This window comes from Otolemur garnettii, unplaced genomic scaffold (assembly GCF_000181295.1).
Source record: "Otolemur garnettii isolate 467f Iridium unplaced genomic scaffold, OtoGar3 scaffold00075, whole genome shotgun sequence".
Taxonomy (NCBI): domain Eukaryota; kingdom Metazoa; phylum Chordata; class Mammalia; order Primates; family Galagidae; genus Otolemur; species Otolemur garnettii.
In genome coordinates, this window is record NW_003852470.1 from 1,202,178 (window position 1) to 1,223,111 (window position 20,934).

General features: G+C 49.2%; 1 protein-coding gene across 1 annotated transcript in view; it reads left to right on the forward strand.

Moving 5' to 3' along the window:
• Positions 1-19,290, forward strand: part of STK32C (serine/threonine kinase 32C) — a 79,845-nt gene extending 60,555 nt beyond the window's left edge. The window contains exons 4-12 of the mRNA XM_003794050.1: positions 766-939; positions 1,838-1,875; positions 1,983-2,072; positions 2,282-2,385; positions 2,984-3,100; positions 3,867-3,992; positions 4,066-4,197; positions 18,175-18,242; positions 19,137-19,290. Coding sequence (XP_003794098.1) covers positions 766-939; positions 1,838-1,875; positions 1,983-2,072; positions 2,282-2,385; positions 2,984-3,100; positions 3,867-3,992; positions 4,066-4,197; positions 18,175-18,242; positions 19,137-19,290 — 1,003 coding nt within the window. The remainder of the gene's footprint in view (positions 1-765; positions 940-1,837; positions 1,876-1,982; positions 2,073-2,281; positions 2,386-2,983; positions 3,101-3,866; positions 3,993-4,065; positions 4,198-18,174; positions 18,243-19,136) is intronic.
• Positions 19,291-20,934: the final 1,644 nt, after the last annotated feature.

Genomic DNA, 20,934 nt, shown 5'->3' on the forward strand with positions numbered 1-20,934 from the left:
CACCACACCATCACACCATCACCATCATCACCACACCATCACACCATCACCATCATCATCACCACACCATCACACCATCACCATCATCACCACAGCATCACACCATCACCATCATCATCACCACACCATCACACCATCACCACACCACCATCATCACCATCATCACCACACCATCATCATCATCACCACACCACCATCATCATCACCACACCATCACACCATCACCATCATCACCATACCACCACCATCATCACCACACCATCACACCATCACTATCATCACCACACCATCATCATCATCACCACACCATCACACCATCATCATCACCACCACCATCATCACTGTGACTGCTGGTTATTAAATGCAGCCCCTTGCCCAGGACTGGGCCAAGAATCTCACCCACATCCTCATTTTCCTTAACAATCTTCCCAGGCAGATATTTTTATCCCCATTTTACAGAAAAGGAAATCAGGGCAGCCCAAAACAACCCAGAAATGTGCACTATTATTTTTGCACTCCATTTGTCACTCACAGGTGTCTCTTGCCCCAGCTGGGCCACCTCCAGGACAGGCTGCTCTGTCCTTCCTGAAGGTCTGGGCTCAGAGCAACTCGAGTAGGGGTGGAGTCAATGCCCAGGGCTGTGCCCTACTCCTGGGAATGCCCGTTGGGGTTATGGTCCTTAGGCAAGGGTGTGTGTGTCAGCTGTGGAGGAGTGTGACCAGCTCCCGAGCCATGTACAGGCCGATCCTCCCTTGGTACCCACAGGTACTCCTTCCAGGATGAGGAGGACATGTTCATGGTGGTGGACCTGCTCTTGGGTGGGGACCTGCGTTACCACCTGCAACAGAACGTCCAGTTCTCTGAGGACACGGTGAGGCTGTACATCTGTGAGATGGCTCTGGCCCTCGACTACTTGCGTGGCCAGCACATCATCCACAGGTGTGTGCATACCTGGCAGGGTGAGGCACCTGCTGGGCCAACTGAGGGGTGTCCACTACCCAGCAGAGCCTGGTCTGGCTCCTCTGCCCCACCTGTGTCCCCAGCCCTGCGTCTGGCTGTGACACCTGTTCCAGGCTCAGCCCCACAGCTGCACACTTGGGCTCATCTAAAGGTGGGCCCTGTCCTAGAAGCCTTCCTGAGGTTCTCTCATGTGTACTGCAGGGCCTGGCTGCATTGGATGGCCTCCTGTTTAACTGCAGGCTCTCTGTTAGCGCCTCCACTGTGTCCCTGGGGAGCTCAAGCTCGTTTTCACATTAGCTTAATGCAGATGAAATTGGGAAGCAGGTGAGGAAGCACATTATGAAGTGGATAAAATTAGGAAGCAAAAATTGGGAAGCAGAAATTAGGCTGAAACTCTGCAGCCACAGAACAAAATGAAAAACAAGCTATGAGGTGTATGATAAAATTGAACAGACCTATTTCCGCACCTGTGCCCTCGGGGCTTCTGTTGTCAGGCTGTGGTTCAGGCACTGGATGGTCACTGAGTCACTGAGCCTCAGCTGGGAAATCTGCCAAGTCAGAGCAGAGAGAGGCTGGAGGCCGAGTTGTTCTCCTGAGGGACGCGCCAGGGGGTGGAAGGATAGCCGGTGCCTGTGGTTGTTTTTGTAGCAGTTGCTACAGCCCCATCTGTGTTCTGTGCTGGGGTACCCTGCTATGGAAGCCCAAGGTGGGGGATTTGGCCATGCCCCCACGCCAGGCAGGGAGTGGCTGGTTTTGCCTTCCAGCCTCTGCCTCTGGTGGGTGTGGAGGCATCTTGGGAGCCCTTCTCAGGTCAGGATCTCCAGGGCAGGAATAGGGTAAACCCCAGGACTCATCTGCTCACCTCTGCCTCTTCTAGAGACGTCAAGCCTGACAACATTCTCCTGGATGAGCGGGGTAAGCAGCCAAGGGGCAGGCAGGCGGGTGGGGGGGGAGGTAGTGCCCCCGCTCACAAGGACACAGCTCTGGGCATGGGACAGTTGCACCTCTCCTCTCTCCCACAGGACATGCACACCTGAGTGACTTCAACATTGCCACCATCATAAAAGATGGGGAGCGGGCGACGGCATTAGCGGGCACCAAGCCGTACATGGGTAGGTGCATGGTGCGGGCCTCCAGTGGGTAGGCCCATGGGGGTGGGGGTCTGAGAGTAGGCCCGTGGGGGATTCTGGAGGCAGCTGACTCCCCCCAGGCAGGAAGGGCAGATGCAGCGGCTTCTCCTCCCGCTCTGGGGGCAGCCCAGACTGGGGCAGGGCCTCCAGCCCGCTGATAGCTCCCCTGCTCCTTCTCTTGCTGGCAAAAGCTCCAGAGATCTTCCACTCTTTCGTTAATGGAGGGTCTGGCTACTCCTTCGAGGTGGACTGGTGGTCGGTGGGGGTGATGGCCTACGAGCTGCTTCGAGGATGGGTATGAGCTCCCGAGGGCCCTGGGTGGCCGAGTGCCAGGGAAGGATGTGGCTGCCCCCACATCCGATGCCCAGGGCATTTTCATCCCCCTCCTGGAGGACTCATGCCTTTAGCAAAGCATCTGGGTCACTGATGAAATGCTTGAGTAAAGGAGGCACAAACTCACTGTGGGGGCCCCGGGGCCATGGGTGGGGTCTGCATGTTGGCCCTTGTGGAGGCAGACAGGGCCCAGAACTGTCTAGCAACAACTTCTCACAAGGTGCCTGCATGGGGCCCTCTGCTCCCCCTTCTGGTGACCATGGCTAGGCTGGCTAGAGACCAGGAGGCGGGGTATTGCCCCAGGCCATATACTGCCCTCTTCTGCCCCTCCCAGGGGCTGTCCAAGGCACTGGTATCCCTCAGCCAGCCATAGGACCCCACCGTAGAGGCAGCTCCTCCTACACACCTGCAGGGCATGGCCCCTCAGCTCTTCTGTGTGGTGCTGAGCTGTGCTGCATGTGGGTGAAGGGTGGGCACTCAGGGTGCAGGCACCTGTGGGTGGCATTAGTCCAGGGGATCGGGGCAAGGGCGCCTGCCCAGAGCTGCCTCCCTCCCCCCAGAGACCCTATGATATCCACTCGAGCAACCCAGTGGAGTCCCTGGTGCAGCTGTTCAGCACCGTGAGTGTCCAGTATGTGCCCAGCTGGTCCAAGGAGATGGTGGCCCTGTTGCGGAAGGTGAGGCTGTGGTTTGCGGCTCTCAGCAGCGCCACCCCCTCCCCCCGACACACACACTTGTAGCCAAGCTGCCTCAAGGCTCAGCGAGGACTGGCCTGCCAGGGGACTCTCCCACCCCCAGTGAGCCTCTTCTCCCTCCAAGCCCTGTGAAATTCTGGCTACACCTGCCCAGGTGTCTCACAAGAGAGGGCCTGAGCGGGAGGGAGTGATCCACTCAGCCAAGCCCATGCCTCAGAAACCTCACGCAGGGTTGGCGGCATTTTCCCTGGAAAGACGGGGCACCCATTTGGTGAACTAGGCAGAGGCAGTTGGCTGCTGGGATGCTGCTGCCCTGGTGATGCCTGGCTGCCTGGAACCTATTGGGTGGTGGAGGGTTATGCTGAGATGTAAGTGGCTTGGGATACTGTCAGGCCAGCTGTGTGCCCAGTGTTCCAGGGAGAACCATTAGCCAGGTTACGGCTGCCACCTCCTGGTGGATCCTGGCAGGATGTTTCTGGTGCAGACGCTGTCTGTGGCCCTTGGGCACCAAGGCTTCAGCCCACACTGCTCAAACCCCATTGCCTCATCACCTTGCTGGGCTGAGCACATTGCTCTTCCCAAGTTAGTGCCAGCTTCCCTTACATCACCCTAGAGGTGCCAAACTTCTGCACCTCAGGTCTGGAGACCCCTCCTCCTAGGGTGCCCACGCCCAGGGCAGGTGCCAGGGAGGGCTGGTCTGGCAGGGCTTCCAGACCAGGGGCCCCATCTGACATGGGCCTCGCTGCAGCTCCTCACCGTGAACCCCGAGCACCGGCTCTCCTGCCTCCAGGACATGCGGGCAGCCCCATCACTGGCCAGCGTGCCGTGGGATGATCTGATGGAGAAGAAGGTGGAGCCAGGCTTCGTGCCCAATGTAAGCCTGTGGATAGTGGCTCGGGGGCGGGCAGCAGGCCTGCGGGCCTCGGCTCAGCACCCTGTCCCCGCAGAAAGGCCGTCTGCATTGTGACCCCACCTTCGAGCTGGAGGAAATGATTCTGGAGTCCAGGCCCCTGCACAAGAAGAAGAAGCGGCTGGCCAAGAGCAAGTCCCGGGACAACAGCCGTGACAGCTCCCAGTCGGTGGGTACTGGCCAGGGGTGGGGGCTCCCCACAGGGGCTCAGGGCCCCCGTCCACATCCCTGCATAGCAGGCTAAGGTCCTCCCCTCCAGGGTCCTGCAAGACCCTGGCAGACCACACATTTCAAAAGTCTGGCAGACAGTCTGCCAAGGTCCCGAGGAGGCCCAGGACCCACCTCCTGCTTTCCTCACCAAATGCTTCTTCTGAGGTGGGTTGTGCAGGGCCCCTGGGAGCGGCTGTGGCATTACCTGGCTAGGTGCATTAGCATCCTGGGGCTATCCAAATGACCACAAGCCAGGAGGCTGAAGCAACAGACAGGTGGTGGCACAGCTCTGGAGGCCTGAGCCTAAGTGTCGGAGACAGGGCAGTGGTCCTGCTGAGGCCTCCCGGGGAGGGAGAGCCCCGTCAAGCCTCTCCTGGAGAAGGGCTGCACTGTCATCCCTGGCGTTCCTTGGCTCTTAGACACATCACTCCTGTCCCCGATTCTGCCATAACATGGCCATCTTCCCATGTGTGCACCTGTTCCACCCTCTTACCAGGACAGTGGTCACTGCGGTGTACAGCTCACCTATCCTCAAAGACCCTGTTTCCAAATAAGGTCCTGTTCACTGGTACCTGGGATTCGATAGTGTTCATAGGTATTAAAACATGCCTTTCAAGGGGACGCCACTCATCCTGTAACACCAGGGCACAGCTGGTGTTCACCAAAGAACAGCCACAGTTATGTGTCACGTCAGGGTGACAGTGGTGATGCTGGGCTCGACCGCTGCCCTTGCCCCTTCCCCTGTGTGACCCCTCAGACCTGTATGCTCTGTGTGGGCTGGGAAGATGGGCATCAGTGCCTCCCCACTGTGAAGTGGGGTCCAGGGCTGGGCCCCTCGGTCTTTAGATAACACAGGTCCTGTGGGTGGGTGAGGTGCCCACCCACTGCCCCCTCCAGGACTGCTGGTGCTGACCCCTGGTGTCCAATTGGAGGTAGAGGCTGCGGGGACTGCATTGAGGAGCCAGTCTGAGTCACAGGATGGTTGGCAGGTGCTGGTGGGCATCCTTATACATCCTACTATTAAGTGTGTGAATTCCACTTAACCAGATCATCTCCAGAGCTGGGGTTTTAGGGTACACAAATAGGCCCAGGGTGCACTCATAAGAGAACAGGGCCTGGACAGTATGCAGAGCCCACTGTGTCAGTGCTGACCTGCCCAGGAGGTGGCTGGGACAGGAGAGGCTGGGGGCTGTGGATGGAGCCTGGCATGGTGGGTGGGAGGAGCCTGGTGCTAGAGGTAGGAGGAGCCTGGCACTGCATGGAGTCATCCAATAGGTGGTCTTCTGTGACTGGCTTCTTTCACTGAGTGTGATGTTTTCAAGGTGCATCCATGTTGTTGCAGGTGTCAGGACTTTAGTACTTTACATGCCTGAATAATTTCACTTATACATTGCATTCTATCTATCCATGCATCAGTTAACGAGTATTTAGGTGTTTTCCTGCTTTGGGGGTATTATGAATATTCATGTGCCAGTCTTTGCATGGATGAATGTTTTCATTTTTCTTGGGCGTGCACCTAGGAGTGAAACTGCTGGGTCATGTGGTGCCTCCATGCTTAACATTTGAGGAACTGCCAAGCTGTTTTCTGGAGCAGGTGTGATATTGTACGTTCCCACCAGCAAAGTACGAGGGCTCTGTCTCCCCACATACTCTCCAGCTCTTTTTGGCACCTGGCCTGTTTGCTTCTTTAAGTGCAGAGACCTTAGTGAGTGTGAAGTGACTTTGTGGTTTTGATTCATTTTCTCCTGATGACATTGAACATCTTTTCGATTACTGGGCATTTCTTGTTGGAGAAATATCTATTCAAATATTTTATTTTAGTTTGCAGTGTTTTTTTTTTTTGGCCGGGGCTGGATTTGAACCTACCACCTCCGGGGCCAGTGCCCTACTCCTTGAGCCACAGGCACTGCCCTATTCAAATATTTTAAAATGGGTTTTTGTGTCTTTTTCAATCTACTCTGACAGTACCTGTCTTAATCGGTGCATATTAGGCCTTTCACATTTACAGTGACTGGTGATGCAGCTGGCTACGTGTCTTACTTACCTGTAACTTGTGTATTTCTTCTATTTGCTCTTTCTTTTCCCTTCCTTTTCTGCTTTCTCTGGCTTTTATTAATCATTTTCTGTGATTTATTTTATCCCGTCTCTTAGTCTATCAGTTATACTTGTTTTTAGAATATTTTTAGGGGTTGCTGTAGATATCCAGGTCTGCTCTAACACCTCCTCACAGAGCCGACCCCTCTGTCCTCGTCCCTGTGACATCATTGCCATTCTCTTCACTCATCTATATGCTATAATTACTCAATACACTGTTATTATTTTAAAGTTACCTTTTAGATCAATTAAAAATAAGAAAAATCAAAGATCTTATTTTATTTTTCCTTCTCTGATGCTCTTCCTTTCTTTCTGTAGGGCCAGGCTACTGACCTACGGCAACTTCCTTCTCTGTGAAGAACTTCTTTCAACATTTCTTACAGGACAGATCTATGGAAATGAATTCCCTCCATTTTTGTTTTAAAAAGTATTTCTCCTTCCCTTTAAAGGATAATATCATTGATGTAGAATTTTAGGTTGGTAGGTTTTTTCCTTTCAACACTTTAAGTTTTCTTTCTTTCTTTCTTTTTTTTTTTTAAATAGAGATGGGGTCTCGCTGTGTTGCCCTGGTGGGAGCATACTGTCCTCATAGGTGAGGCTGTAGCACTCTGCCCCTGATCTCAAGTGACCCTTCCCCTACATGGGACAAGTGTTCCCCGTGGAGAGTAAATTCCCCACTGCTATGGAGCACACTCTGGGCACGTTTCATGTGGTTACCCCACTCCCCATGCGGGGCCCAGTGGGTCCCTTTCTTGGCTCTTCACTAAAACCTGGTGGGCTTCCTGGAGGCAAAATGCACAGAAGGGTGGGGCTCCCCCCAACTATACCTGGGAGTTTCACACGCTTGGCCTCCAGCACCTCCTCAGACCTAGCAGGTGTGCTCCTTCAGCCACAGCTCCTGGCCGGCTGGTCTTGGTGGGAGCTATTGGTCCATTTCAGGGGACTGGGGGTCCTTTGACCCATGCTGCTTCATGAGTCCAAGGAAAGTCATTGATTTTCAGTTTCTTTCCTGTTGCGAGGGCAGGAGCGAGGGCTTCCACAGTGGAGCTGATACCAGAAATTCTTGTCTATCTTTCTATTTCTTTGTAAGATCTCTTTATTCATATGTGGATACAAGTGCCTCATCTGGTTACTTGCACACATTTCTTTGATCCTGTGGGTTTCTTTTTTTATAATTTCAGGTTAATGTGAGGGTACAGCCAGGTCACAACATTTGAATTTGTTAGGTAGAGTTCCTCTTGTAGTTGTGTCCCAAACCCAAAAGGTGCGCCATACACCCCTACATTAAGGGTCTCACTAATGTGTCCATTAAGTGGAAGCACCCAACCCCCCTCCTCCCATTCCTCCTCTGCTCAAGGTGAATTGAAATGAGTTTTTTTCCTATGTGAGCATGAATTAGATCATCTACTGGCTTCATATTAGTATTGACTACATTGGATTCTTGCTTCTCCATTCTTGTGATACTTTACCAAGAAGAAGGTGTTTCAGCCCCATCCAGGTTAATATAAAAGATGTCAAGTCTCCATCTTTTCTTACAATTGAATAGCATTCCATGGTGTACATACACTATGGTTTGTTGATCCATTCCTGAGTTGATGGGCATTTAGGTTGTTTCCACATCTTGGTGATTATAAATTGAACTGTGATAAACAATCTAGTGCAAATGTCCTTATGATAAAATGATATTTTCTCCTTCTGGGTAGATGCCTAGTAGGGATTGTGGGGTCAAATGAGAGATCTAATTTGAGATCTTTGAGGATTCTCCATACCTCTTTCCAGAGAGGCTGTATTAGTTTATAGTCTCACCAGCAGTGTAAGAGTGTTCCCCTCTCTCCACATCTGCACCAGCATTTGCAACTTTGGGACTTTGTGATGTGGGCTAATCTTACTGGGGTTAGGTGATGTCTCAGGGTGGTTTTGATTTACACTTCTCTGATAAGCAGAAACGATGAGTATTTTTTTCATATGTTTGTTAGCCATTCGTCTCTCTTCTTCACAGAAGGTTCTGTTCATGTCCCTTTCCCAGTGATAGAGGGGATAGTTTGCTCTTTTTTTTTTTTGTTGATTAATTTGAGTTCTCTGTAGATTCTAGTTATGTACCCTTTAACAGATTTGTAACATGCAAATATTTTTTCCCATTCTGAAGTTGTCTATTTGCTTTGATTGCTGTGTCCTTAGCTATGCAGAAGCTTTTCAGTTTAATTAAGTCCCATTTGTTTATTTTTGTGTTGTGATTGCTGCTGAAGTCTTCTTCATAAAATCTTTCCCCAGGCTGACATCATCGAGAGTTTTTCTCACACTTTCTTCTAGGATTTCAATCATTTCATGCCTTGGGTTTAAATATTTTATCCATCTTGAATCAATTTTTATAAGTGGTGAAAAGCATGAATCTAATTTCAGTCTTTTACATGTGGTTATCCAGTTATCCCAGCACCATTTATTGAATAGGGAATCTTTCCCCAGTGTATGCTTTTGTCTGGTTTATCGAAGAGCAGATGGCAAGTAGAGATTGGTTTCAACTCTTGATTTTCTATTCGGTTCCAAATGTCTATGTCTCTATTTTTTTGTGCCAATACATGCTGTTTTGATCATTGTGGACTTGTAACATAGCCTAAAGTCTGATAGAGTGATGCCTCCAGCTTTGTTTTTATTATAAAAAATTGCCTTGGAGATATCATTTTTTTCTGGTTCCATATGAAATGAAGAACTATTTTTTCCAGTTCTTCAAAGTATGATGTTGGTATTTTAATGGAGATTGCATTGAATCTGTAGACTGCTTTGGAAGGTGCAGACATTTTAACAATGTTGATTCTTCCCAGCCAGGAGCATAGTATGCTCTTCCATTTGTTAATGTCTTCTGTTATTTCTTTTCTTAGGGTTTCATAATTCTCTTTGTAGAGGTCCTTCACCTCCTTTGTTAGGTGTATTCCTGGGTATTTCATTTTTTTTGAAGCTACTGTGAAGGGAATTGTATCTTTTATTAGCTTCTCAACTCGGCTATTATTGATATATACCACAGCTACTGATTTGTGGACATTGATTTTATATCCTGAGATGTTCCTGTCTTTCTTGATCAATTCCATGAGTCTTATGGTTCAGTATTTAGGGTTCTCTAAGTATAAGATCATATTGTTGGCAAAGAGGGAGTGTTTGACCTCCTCTGCTCCCATTTGGATGCCCTTTATATCCTTCTCTTGCCTGATTGCATTGGTTATAACTTCCAACACAATGTTGTATAGTAGTGGTGATAGAGGACAACCTTGTCTGGTTCTAGTTCTAAGTGGAAAAGCTTTCAGTTTTACTCCATTCAGTATGATATTAGCTTGTGGATTTGTTGTAGATGGCGTCAATCAGCTTAAGAAATGTGCCATATATGCCTATATTATTAAGTGTTCTTGTTATGAAAGGATGCTGAATTTTATCTAATGCTTTTTCTGTATCTATTGAGAGGATCATATAGTCTTTGTTTTTGCTTCTATTGATATGATGGATTACATATATGGATTTCAATATGTTAAACCAACCTTGCATCCCTAGGATGAAGCCTACTTGATCATGATGTATATTTTTTTTAATGTGTAGCTGTAATCTATTAGCTAAGATTTTATTGAGTATTTTTGCTTCTAAATTCATTAGTGAAATTGGTTTATAGTTCTCCTTTTAAGTTGGTTTGGGAATCAGAGTGATGTTTGCTTCATAGAATGTGTTGGGAAAGGTTTCTTCCTTCTCAATGTTTTGGAATAGTTTTTGAAGTATGGGTAAAAGCTCTTGTTTGAAGGTTTGATAGAATTCTGGTGTGAAGCCAGGTGCTGGTCCAGGGTTTTTTTGTTGTTGTTGCTGGAAGATTTTTATTTGTTTCTTTTATCTTGGTGCTTGATGTTGGTCTGTTCAAAAGATCTATTTCTTTTTGGTTAAGTCTAGGGAGATGGTGTGATTCCAAGTTCTCCACATTGTTAAATTGGTCCAATTTCTCCACATTGTTAAATTTCTAGGCATAGAGTTTCTTGTACTATTCAGAGATGATCTCTTGTGTCTCTTTGATATCTATTGTTATTTCCCCCTTTTCATTTCTGATTAAGGTTATTAAGAGATTTTACTTTTCTTTTTCTAGTTTATTGATTTTATCTTTTTTTTGAAGAACCAACTTTTTGTTTCATTAAATCAGAATGACTCTTTAGTTTTCAACTTCGTTTATTTCTGATTTAGTTTTAGTTATTTCTTTTCTTTTGATGGATTGAAATTGGATTGTTTTTCCTTTTCCATTTCCTTAAGATGATTATTAGGTCATTGGTGTGCTCTCTTTCTGTTTGTTGGATGTAGACATCTAATGCAATAAATTTCCCTCTTAGGACTGCTTTTGCAATATCCCATAGGTTTTGTTAACTTGTAGCTTCCTTGTTGTCATTTGAGGAATTTAACAATTTCTTCTTTTATCTTTTCCTTGACACAACCATCATTCAGCATAAGGTTGTTTAATTTCTATCCCCTTTGTGTGGGGATGAAAATATTTGTTGGAGTTGAATTCTACCTTTATTGCCTGGTGGTTTGAGAAGATACAAGGTATAATTTTAATTATTTTAATTTTTTTGAGGTTTGATTTATATCCTAGGATATGGTCTACTTTGGAGTATGTTCCATAGGCTGTCCTTAGCTTTGGGATGGTGTATTCTGTATATGTTGATTAAGCTCATTTGTTCTATGGTGACTTTAAGTCCCTTGTATCTTTCACTTCTATTTAGAAGATGTGTCCAGTTCTGCCAGAGGGGTGTTAAAGTTCCCAGTATTATAGTGTTATATGATACTATATACTATATGATATAGTATATGATATCATACTGCTCAGACTAATCAAGATCTGTTTCATAAATCTGAGAGCATTTAAGTTGGGTGCATAAATATTTAGAATTGAAATGTCATCTATTGTATTGTTCCCTTGGCCAGAATGAAGTGACTATCTTTGTCTTTTTTGAGTTTAGTTGCTTTAAATCCACTTGTATCTAAAAATAAGATTGCAACCCCTCCTTTCTTCTGATTTCCATTTGCCTGAAATTTGGTTTTCCATCCCTTTACTCTGAGTCCAAATTTGTCCTTCAAGGTTAGGTTTATTTCTTGAAGACAGTATATGGATGGCTTATACTTTTTTATCCAGTTGGCCAGCCTATGCCTCTTCAGTGGGAAATTAAAGCCATTTACATTTAGTGAGAGAACTCATAACTGTTATAAAGTTCTATTCATCTTATTTTGTGAAAGTCTATTGCTTAGTTTTATCCTTTGCACCATTGCGGAAGCTAGGTTTTCTCCTCAGTTTCCAGTTGTTTACTTTGCTGGTGGGCCATTGTGACGGTCACTGTGGAGAATAGGTCTAAGTATTTCCTATAGAATTGGCCTTATTGCAGTGAATTTCCACAATATTTGCATAACAGTAAAAGATTTGATTTCTCCATTGATTTTGAAGCTTCATTTAGCAGGATACAGAATTCTGGGCTGAAGCTGTTTTGTTTAATAAGGTTAAAGTTAGATGATCATTGTCTTCAGGCTTGTAAAGTTTCAGCTGAAAAGTCTGCTGTCACCCTGATGGATCTACTCCTGTAGGTCAGTTGGTGTTTACTCTTTACTGTTTGCAGAATTTTCTCTTTTGTCTTGACTTTGGACAGGTTAATGTGTTGGAGATTCTCTGTTTGTGTTGAGATGACATAAGGTTTGACATCCCTCTAAAAGGAGTGTTTTGGAATCTTTAGGGATACTTGGGGAAATTTCATTTATGATATCCTCCAATGGGGCTTCCATTCCTTTGGGATGTTCTTCTCCACAGGGATTCCTATAATTCATATGTTTGAACACTTCATGAAGTCCCATAATTCTTTGAGTGAATGTTCTGCTTTCTCTCTCTTCTGCCTCTTTAACTACCTAGGTTAGCTCAGGAGCTTTATCCTCTAGCTCTAAGATTCTTTCTTCTCCATGGTCTAATCTGTTCCTGATACTTTCCACTGCATCTTTAATTTCTCTGATTGACTCCTTCAATTCCCTAAGCTCTTCAATATTCTTTTTTTAGTCTCCCAATTATTTCATCCATTTTTGGCTTTAATCTGTTTTTGGTTCTGTTTTCTACTTTCTTCTCAATTCACTTTATTGTCTTTGTTATCCATATTTTAAATTCCCTTTCTGTCATTTCCATTAATTCTTTGTAGGTGGAGTCCTTGGTGGTGGCTGCCTCATGGTACCTTGGTGGGGGGGAGTTGCTCTGTTTTTGTTTTTCACGTTGCCCAAATTCTGTTGGTTCCTCCCCATGTGTGTTTTATTCTTGTTAACTTCCTTCCCTGTTATTCCTTCTCACTACTTCCTTCACTTTAAATTACCTTATCTCAGAGATTAGATGTTAAAATAGTCTTTTGGTATGAGGCCTAAAGGAAGAGAAGGGTAAACAGTGAGAAGGGAGAAAGAAAAGAAAAAGAAAAAAAAAGGGGGGGGATGAAAGAAGAGAAAGAGAGTGACAGGAGAAATAGTGTTGTTTGGCAGGGTTCTATGGCCACACCTGCAACTCTAGGACTTTGGGGGACTGGGTTAGGTGAATACCCTGAAGTCAGGAGCTCCTTATCCACCTGAGGAAAAGCAAGACCCCACCTCTTCCAAATACGGAGAAAGAAGAAAAAAATAATCCCCTCCACAATAATTGAAAACTCAGCAATATGTTGCTGTGGGGACTTGCCAATACTTTCTTTCCAAAGGCCAAAGCTAGAAGGACACCCTAGATCATGAGTTCATGACCTCCTTAAGCCAGACCAATGCCATGACCCCTATCCCCCGGCACTCAGAGAAAAGAAAAAAAAAATAGGTAAGGAAAATTTAAAATGCAATTATATAAGATAAAGAAGAAAAAAGGAGACATTTTAGGTGGGTGTTGTATGAGAAATTTATATGGGAAAAATAAGAAAAGTAGAAAAATCTCTACTCAAAAAGAGAAAATAGGAAAGAAATAAAAAAGAAAGAGTGGGCTCAGTGGCTGTAGCTCAGCAGCTAGGGTGCCAGCCACACACACTGGAGCTTGCAGTTCAAATCCAGCCCAGGCCTGCCAAACAACAACAACTACAACCAAAAAATAGCTGGGCATTGTGGTGGGCACCTGTAGTCCCAGCTACTTGGGAGGCGGAGGCAAGTAAATCACTTAAGTCCAAGAGTTTGAGGTTGCAGTGAGCTGTGACATTACGGCACTCTACCCAGGGCAACAGCTTGAGACTCAGTCTCAAAAAAAAAGAAAAAAAGAAAGAAAGAAAGAGTGAATAAAGGGGACTAAAAAACAGTATCAAAAATGGAAGACTGGCTCAGCACAGTGGTTATAGCACCAGCCACATGCACCGAACATGATAGGTTCAAGCCCAGCCTGGGCCAGCTAAATAATAATGACAACTGCAACAAGAAAATAGCCGGACATCATGGCGGGTGCCTGTAGTCCCAGCTACTTTGGAGGCTGAGGCAAGAGAATCACTTAAGCCCAACAGTTTGAGGTTGCTGTGAGCTGTTATGCTAGGGTACTCTACTGAGGGCAACATAATGAGACTCTGTTTCAATTAAAAAAAAAAAAGGAAGATTGCTTGCTATTGAAGAAATTAAAAATGAAAATACAACCAATAAAAAAAAAGAAAATGAAAAACCCCAAAGATATGTATAACTATATATATGTTATATTGCCTAGACACCAAGTGGCACTATCATGTTAGGAGACAGCAAACATATGCTGGGTGAGTGCCAGAAGCCGACCCCCAGTTGCAGAGGAGATCGGGTCCTGTCTTCCTAACTTAGTTACCCACAATCAGGTCCTGGTTGTTTTGTCAGCAGTCAGTTCCCATGGGATTGGGGTCCTAATGCTCTTGCCAGATTCCTTAGGAGACACATCACATAGTACCCTCTAACAACAATTTCCAGGATGCTCAGCTCACCCCAAGAGTGAATGCCCAAGCTCAGAAGGCACCAGAATTGGCCATGTCCTAGGACTCTGCAGACCGTTTCTCCCACATGGCCTTCCCACAATGGCAGCACATAGCTACGAGCCAAGCCAATAGGGGATGCACCCCACCTGGTATTCAGTCTCGGCTATTGGACACTGTTTTAGTGCACCCACTCATTTAAGCCCTCCAGTAAGTAGATCATCCCTGAATCAAAAAGCTGCAGGACAACCCTTTCTTGTCTCCAGTCCTCTGGACTGGCTGGCCGGTTGTTCCCTTGCCCATTCCCAAGTACTCACCTTCTGTGTTGATTTTTCTCAGCTCCCTCCAGACCTCCTTGCTGGCTCCTATAATCCACCACTGATTCACTGTGCCCCCAAAGTGATGTCCCTGGTTGGAGTCTTCCAGCCAGAGGTGGTTAGAGTTTTCTTTCCCCTGCCTCTTCATGAGTGGCTAGTAAGGAGATGTTTCTAGTCTGCCTTCTTGCTCCAGAAATCCATCCTGTGTGTTTCTTTCCTCTCTCGGTGGTGTCATCTGCAGCATACAGTCTCTGATTTTGATGTTACCCAGTGTGTCTGTTTCTCTTCTGCTTCCTGCTTTGTCATGCCTGAAAGAGCAGCAATTGAACTAAGGTCACAGACCTGCTCTCATGTTTTTTTCTAAGCATTGTTGAGTTTTAGTTCTTACACTGAGGTCTGAAATCCATTTTGAGTTAATTTTTACATGTAGTATACAGTAAGGATCCCACTTCATTCTTTTGTATGTGGAGGTCCAATTCAGTGCCGTGCGTTGAGAAGGGTGTTCTTTCCCCACTGAAGGGCTTGGCATCATTTTAAAAATCAATTACCTGTAAATACAAGAGTTTATTTATGGACTTGCAATTTTATTTCATTGACCTGTGTCTGTCCTCACACCAGCACAATAGTGTCTTGATCACTGTAACTTTGTATTAAGCTTCAAACTCAGGAACTGTGCCCCCTCCAATTTTGTTCTGAGAGGTTCGGGAATTGTCCCTGCTCAGCTCATATTGCATTGCTTAGTAGTGACAAGGTAGGGATCTGGAATTCACTTCCCTGGCCCTCATGGTTGCAATAATGTTTGCCCTGAGAGGAGGCTTCTGAGCCATCAAGTTACTCAGCCTTCTGAATATCAGAAGGTGCACCCAGGAGATATCACTCAGGAATAGGAGGAGGCAGTGAGGGTTGGATTTGGGGCAGAAATCCTGAACCCCCCGGGGAGTAGCTTAGCCTGAACCTTCAGGGACCTTGGAGCATGGGTTGCAACTTAGAGGTGCTGCCCAGAGGAAGCTGGGCTCTCATACTCCTGCACCCACCAGTCATTGGTGAAGGGCTCAGGTGACATAGTTTTTGTGCCTTCCAGCAGCCCAAGGCAGGGCACTGAGGGGCCACACGTGGCCATCAGAGGGACAGGCACAGCAGGACCAGACAGATACAGGCATTGCAGAAGGCTTCTTGCCAGCAGCACTCTAAGCACCTTGGGGAGAAGGGGATCATGGTGGCACCTTTCAGGGTTCACCGCAGTCCAGCTCATGCACCACCAAGAGTCATGTTTTTTAGGTAATTTTGGAGCAGCTTCTCAGGCTTCTGGTGGACTTCTCACCTTAGGAAAATTTGGACATGGGGGATAAGTGACAGCCCTGCTGCAGTTACCTCCTCTGTCCTCTCGTACCCATCCCAGCCCCTCCCCACCTCCTGTCACACCACCATGGATCTTGGGATCTAAGCAGTCAGTTGTGCCTCCTGCCATGACTTACATCCTCACCCAGTGTGGTCGAGCCCCTGGTTGCTGTTACTATATGGTTTTGTTGATCACAGTCACCATCTGTCCCTCCGATCTGTAGGACCCATTCACCCACATAATGGACTTAGTGCCTGCTGACCAGCATCTCCCTCCCATTCCCCCACACCTGTAGCTCCGTAGGTCAGGCCCAGACATCACAGCTCTGCCAAGTGCCAAATATGTCTGTCTTGATGATGCTTCAGCAGCCACCAGTGGCCCCAGGTGGGATGGATGTGGGCCAAGTGTTAGCTTAGTGCTAGGCACCCCATTCCTCTGTGAGGATGTGACCACAAACACCAGGGGGCCCAGGTCACTGCTCTGACCTTTGCCATGAACTAGCCTGGGCCTTCCCTGCTTTAGTCGATGAGTTCACAGTCTAATAACAGAATTAGATGTAAAAACTAGCCCAGTAAATGTGACTTTGTGTTATAGTGGCTGACAGCCCTCTGCTCCACCCCAACTTGTTACAGTGTGTATGGATGCTATTGTCCCTTGCTGACCCTTAGGAGCCCCATGCTCTGCTGGCCATCACAGACACTCAGGGTCAGGGTGCCCTTCATGCCATCTAGCCTCACTGCCTCTTGGTGTGGTCACGCCAGGGGCCTCCGCCAATTATGACAGGCCCTGGCTCTTGCTACTCTGTCCTGCCATTGTCACCATGCCTCTCCTGCCACCCCTCACCAGTTCCTTATTCCCTTGCTGAAAGGAATGTCTTTCGTGCCCCAGAAGAACACTGACATTGGCTGGGAATGCTCGTGCTAGCTGCCTATTTCCCTGAGACTTTTGTCCCTTCTTAGCATCCTTCTGTGGATGATCTGGGATCCTCACCCAGCCCATAGTCTTTTTCAAGTTCCCAAGAGCTGTCCTATGGCATATCCAAGCCCACTTCAGGGGCTCTTGTCTGGGAGTCAGACTCCACACCAGGGTGGTAGGGCCTGCCATCAACAGACCCCTTTCACATCTGCACCCACCCCCTACTCACAGTCTTTGAGCCACTCCCAGGTCAGTACTCTTGGCTACTGCTGGACACAGCAGCCCGAAGCTCCTCCCTGACCTCGGCAGGGCCAGTGCTCCCAGCTGGGTCATGCGGCTATGTTTCAAAGCTGGATAGACCAGTGGAGGCAGGTGCTAAGGTGCAAGTGTGTCTTGCGAGATGTCTGCTGTGGTCACAGCCCCTGCGTGGTCCATTCATAGGAATGGATGCTGCTTTCTGAAGTAGGGAGAGGGGCCCTTCTGCAGGTTCAGTGAGCATAGTGGGCTGGGGTCAACATTTGTGTCCCTTCCCCAGCAGGGCCTTGGTGATATACAGGAGGCCTTCCCAGGCTGTGGATCCAGCCTTCTCTCAAGTTATGCTCATAGCTAGGCATGGCCTTCAGCATGGTCTGCCCTCAGCCACAGGAGATGGGGTCCTTCCACACTGCCATGCAGACTGACTCTCAGCCTGGGCCTGTTGTCTGCTCACACGCTGATGGTGAACCACAGCTTGGAATTGTTCTCCCCAGCACCAGAGCTGCAGTCGGGGCTTGCACATCCTCTTCCACCTGCACCTTCCTGACTCACCCTAGGGACAGTCTTAGGAATTTGGTCTAGCCACCTGCCTTGCACCTCCATCACCCCATGTGTCACCAATTCTGGGTTCCTGTGCATCTAGCTGAGAGCAGCCTGGGTCCAAAACCCTGTTCTGAGGGTATACCTCACAGAACTGCCCCGAGACCAGCCTGTGTGGGGCAGGCACCCTGAAACAGGCACTGAGTCAGAGATTAGTATACCGGGAACAAGGGAGGGGTTGAGTCCTGCTAGGCAAGTGGGGAGACAAGACAGGGATAGGAAAGGAGCCATGTGGGGTGGCTTCCTTTACAGCCCCACAGACATCACAGAGCACGTCCACTGCAGTGGGGGCTGGGCAGTGGCCCCTGGGAACCCTTGGTGGTTAGATGATGGTCCCAGGTGAGATCGTTCTGGAAGAAGTACTCCCAGGCACTTTGGCTGCCTGGCAGGTGTCGGGCAGTCCGTCCAGGAGGATAGCTGACCACAATGGGTTCCTGAGGGATGCTTAGAACCTGGATGGCATCCACAAGTGACACACATCTTTCTGTTCACAGGAGAATGAATATCTTCAGGACTGCCTTGATGCGATCCAGCAAGACTTTGTCATTTTTAATAGAGAAAAGTGAGTGTGTGTTGGGGGACTAGTGGTGGCAGAGAGGAGGGACTCTGCAGCCACATGGCCTCTATGTGGAGTGCCTGACTCCACTCTTTTTGGGCTGTGGGCAGCGGGATGTCCCTGTTCAGACCCCTGTGTAGGGCGGGGGCTTCCTGGGAAGATTTCAGCTCCAAATGGGGCCAGTGGCCAGAATCTCTGAGGGAGAAATGGGGCACTCAGCCCAGGTCAGGGCTGGGGGCTTCCTGGGTGGCACTGTCAAGAGCCTTAGCTCCCACCACTCTGGCATCCTCAGTCACTAACTTGCTTGTCAGGCCTTTCCTGAGTGCCAGGTACCAGGGACATAAAGGGAACATGTGGCCGGCAGGAAGGGGACAGGACAGAAGCAGCCAACAACACCTGCTGCTGCAGAGGCAGCTGATCAGGGGCTACAGGCAGGTGGACACTCCCTCTGCCCAGGTGTCACAGGGAGGGCCTCTTGCCAGGAAGGACGGTGTGTGGGAACTGGAGTGGACACAGCCCCCCACCCCAGGGTCAGAGGCCTGACTGAGGATCAGACTCAGCTGAGTCTTTGAAAACTTCTCCCCAATGTGCTGCCGGCAGCATAGTCAGGCCTCCTTTCACCTCCGGCTGGAAGAGACCACTGGCAACCAGCCTGGCCCAGAGTCAGGCAGGTGCTGGGGGCCACCCCCATACCACTGCCAGGCTCCCCGCTGTGCCCAGGAGTCCCAGAGTAGGGCTTCCCAGAGGCACTGCCTGGTGCCTGGCCCGACTGTGGGCACCTCACGGCTTGTCCCCCAAGGACACGTTTTGTGAGTCCTTCGGCGAGTCATGGGACCAGCAGCAAGAAGTGTCTGGGGCTGGTGGGCACCACTGAGCCCCAACCTGTGTCTCTGTCCCTAGGCTGAGGCGGAGCCAGGAGCTCACACAGGAGCCTCTTGAGTCTCTTCCTGGCCCTGCAACCAGGAATGCCATGGAGGCTGCGGAGGATAGCGAGGGGGAGCACTCTGTCCTGCCCACCTGTGGCTCCATCTGCCCCTCAGCTGGCAGCAGCTAGGCCTCCGGCCCAGAGCCTGCGGACAGTTACCTCTCAGATGGCTTTGGAGACTTGGGTCTGCCAGGGTAGGGAGCGACGGGCTGAGGTCTTGCAGCCACATCCCCTAGCAGTCCCAGACTGGCGGTACCCACAGTGCCCCAGCCATATTTTGTACCTTGGCTCATGGCAGTGCCCAGCGACAAGAAGCTGTGAGTGCCTGTCAAGAGCAAGAAAGGCCAGCACCACTTAGGTCCTGCAGGACCCAAAACAGAGTAGGGCCACAGCTGCCCACTCTGGCCTCTGAGGGCCCCCTCACTGTGGGCTGGCAGGTCATGTGAGGCCACATCTGGGCGGAGCCTGGGCCCCCTGGTCTCTCACAGGCTCAAGGCTGTATGCAACCTGGCCACTGCAGCCCTGCCACCAGCCACCCTGTGTACAAGCCTTTTTCCCAGAGCCACAGGATGGACAGATTCTGCTCCATTCTTGGCGGGAGGGCCATGGGTGGGAAGGTGAAGGATGTTTTCTAGCGATATAACTGTTGTGGCAATTTCTGCTGTTTCTGTATAGTTTTCACCTCTGAATCACATACAAGAGCTACTCTCTGCCACATGCTCTGTGCTTCTTCTTTGTCTGCCAGGCAGTTAGACTCCATACCTGCTACGGTACATGGAGTCTGGCCATGACTCAGGGCAGCCAGGGTAGGGGTGGCTGGGAACCACAAGGCTGCTGAGGCAGGGAAGGTACAGAAGGGTGCAGGGCAGGGCCTCACGTGGGACCCACAGTGCTGCTCATTGCTGTGAGTCTCCTGTCCCACAGGGGGATGGCTTGGCCCCCTCAGCTCAGGGCTCCAGACCTGCACTGGTTTGTTCTGGGGCTGGGGGTACTGTGTTGCTGCTCCTTCCCAGGACAACTTGTCATCGGGGTAGCGGGTCTGGACTATGCTATAAGCCCAGCTCTACCCCCGGCAAACATATCAGCCAGGCCATGAGCTGACCAGGGCAGAGGACCCAGCAGAGGACGTGGCAGGGCCACCGGCAGTGTATGCATGCAGCACCTGAGTCACCACCAGGAGGGCCCATGGCAGCCAGGGTCTCAGCAGAAACCCGGTGGTGACAGAGGCAGGAGCTTCATGTCCACTGATGGAATCTTGGGCACAGTGCACCTGCCCCTTCCCTGAGATGCTGTCAGGATGAGGGTGCCATCATTCCCTTCATTGCTTCTCCCCGTAGGGTGTGGGGTACACTGATGCAGTGGACATTAGCCTCAGGGTAGCCTGAGAAGCAGGTAGCTGGATGCCAGGAGGAGCCCTCTCAGGGCCGCCGCCTGGACCAACACAGATCATGAAAAGCCCATATTTTAGGACTGGCCAGTCTGTGGTTCCCAGAGAGCACGGTGGGAAGGGCACCTTGGTCTGGTCCCCAGTGAGAGCCAGTGCCTAGGCAGGGGCCAGGGAGCCAGGCAGTGTAAGGTGTGGGGCACACTGCTCTCGGGGCACAGATACCCCTCTGAGAACAGCCCCTTGCTGTGGCACCAAACTGGTACCATCTCTATGAGGAAAAGGCTGCAGCCAAGAGCAGTTCTAACTTCTAGAAGGTTCTGTGTCTGGGCCCTGCAGCTGCTGGGCAGACAGTCTGCCTCAGGTGGTGGTAGGGATGTGCCTCACAG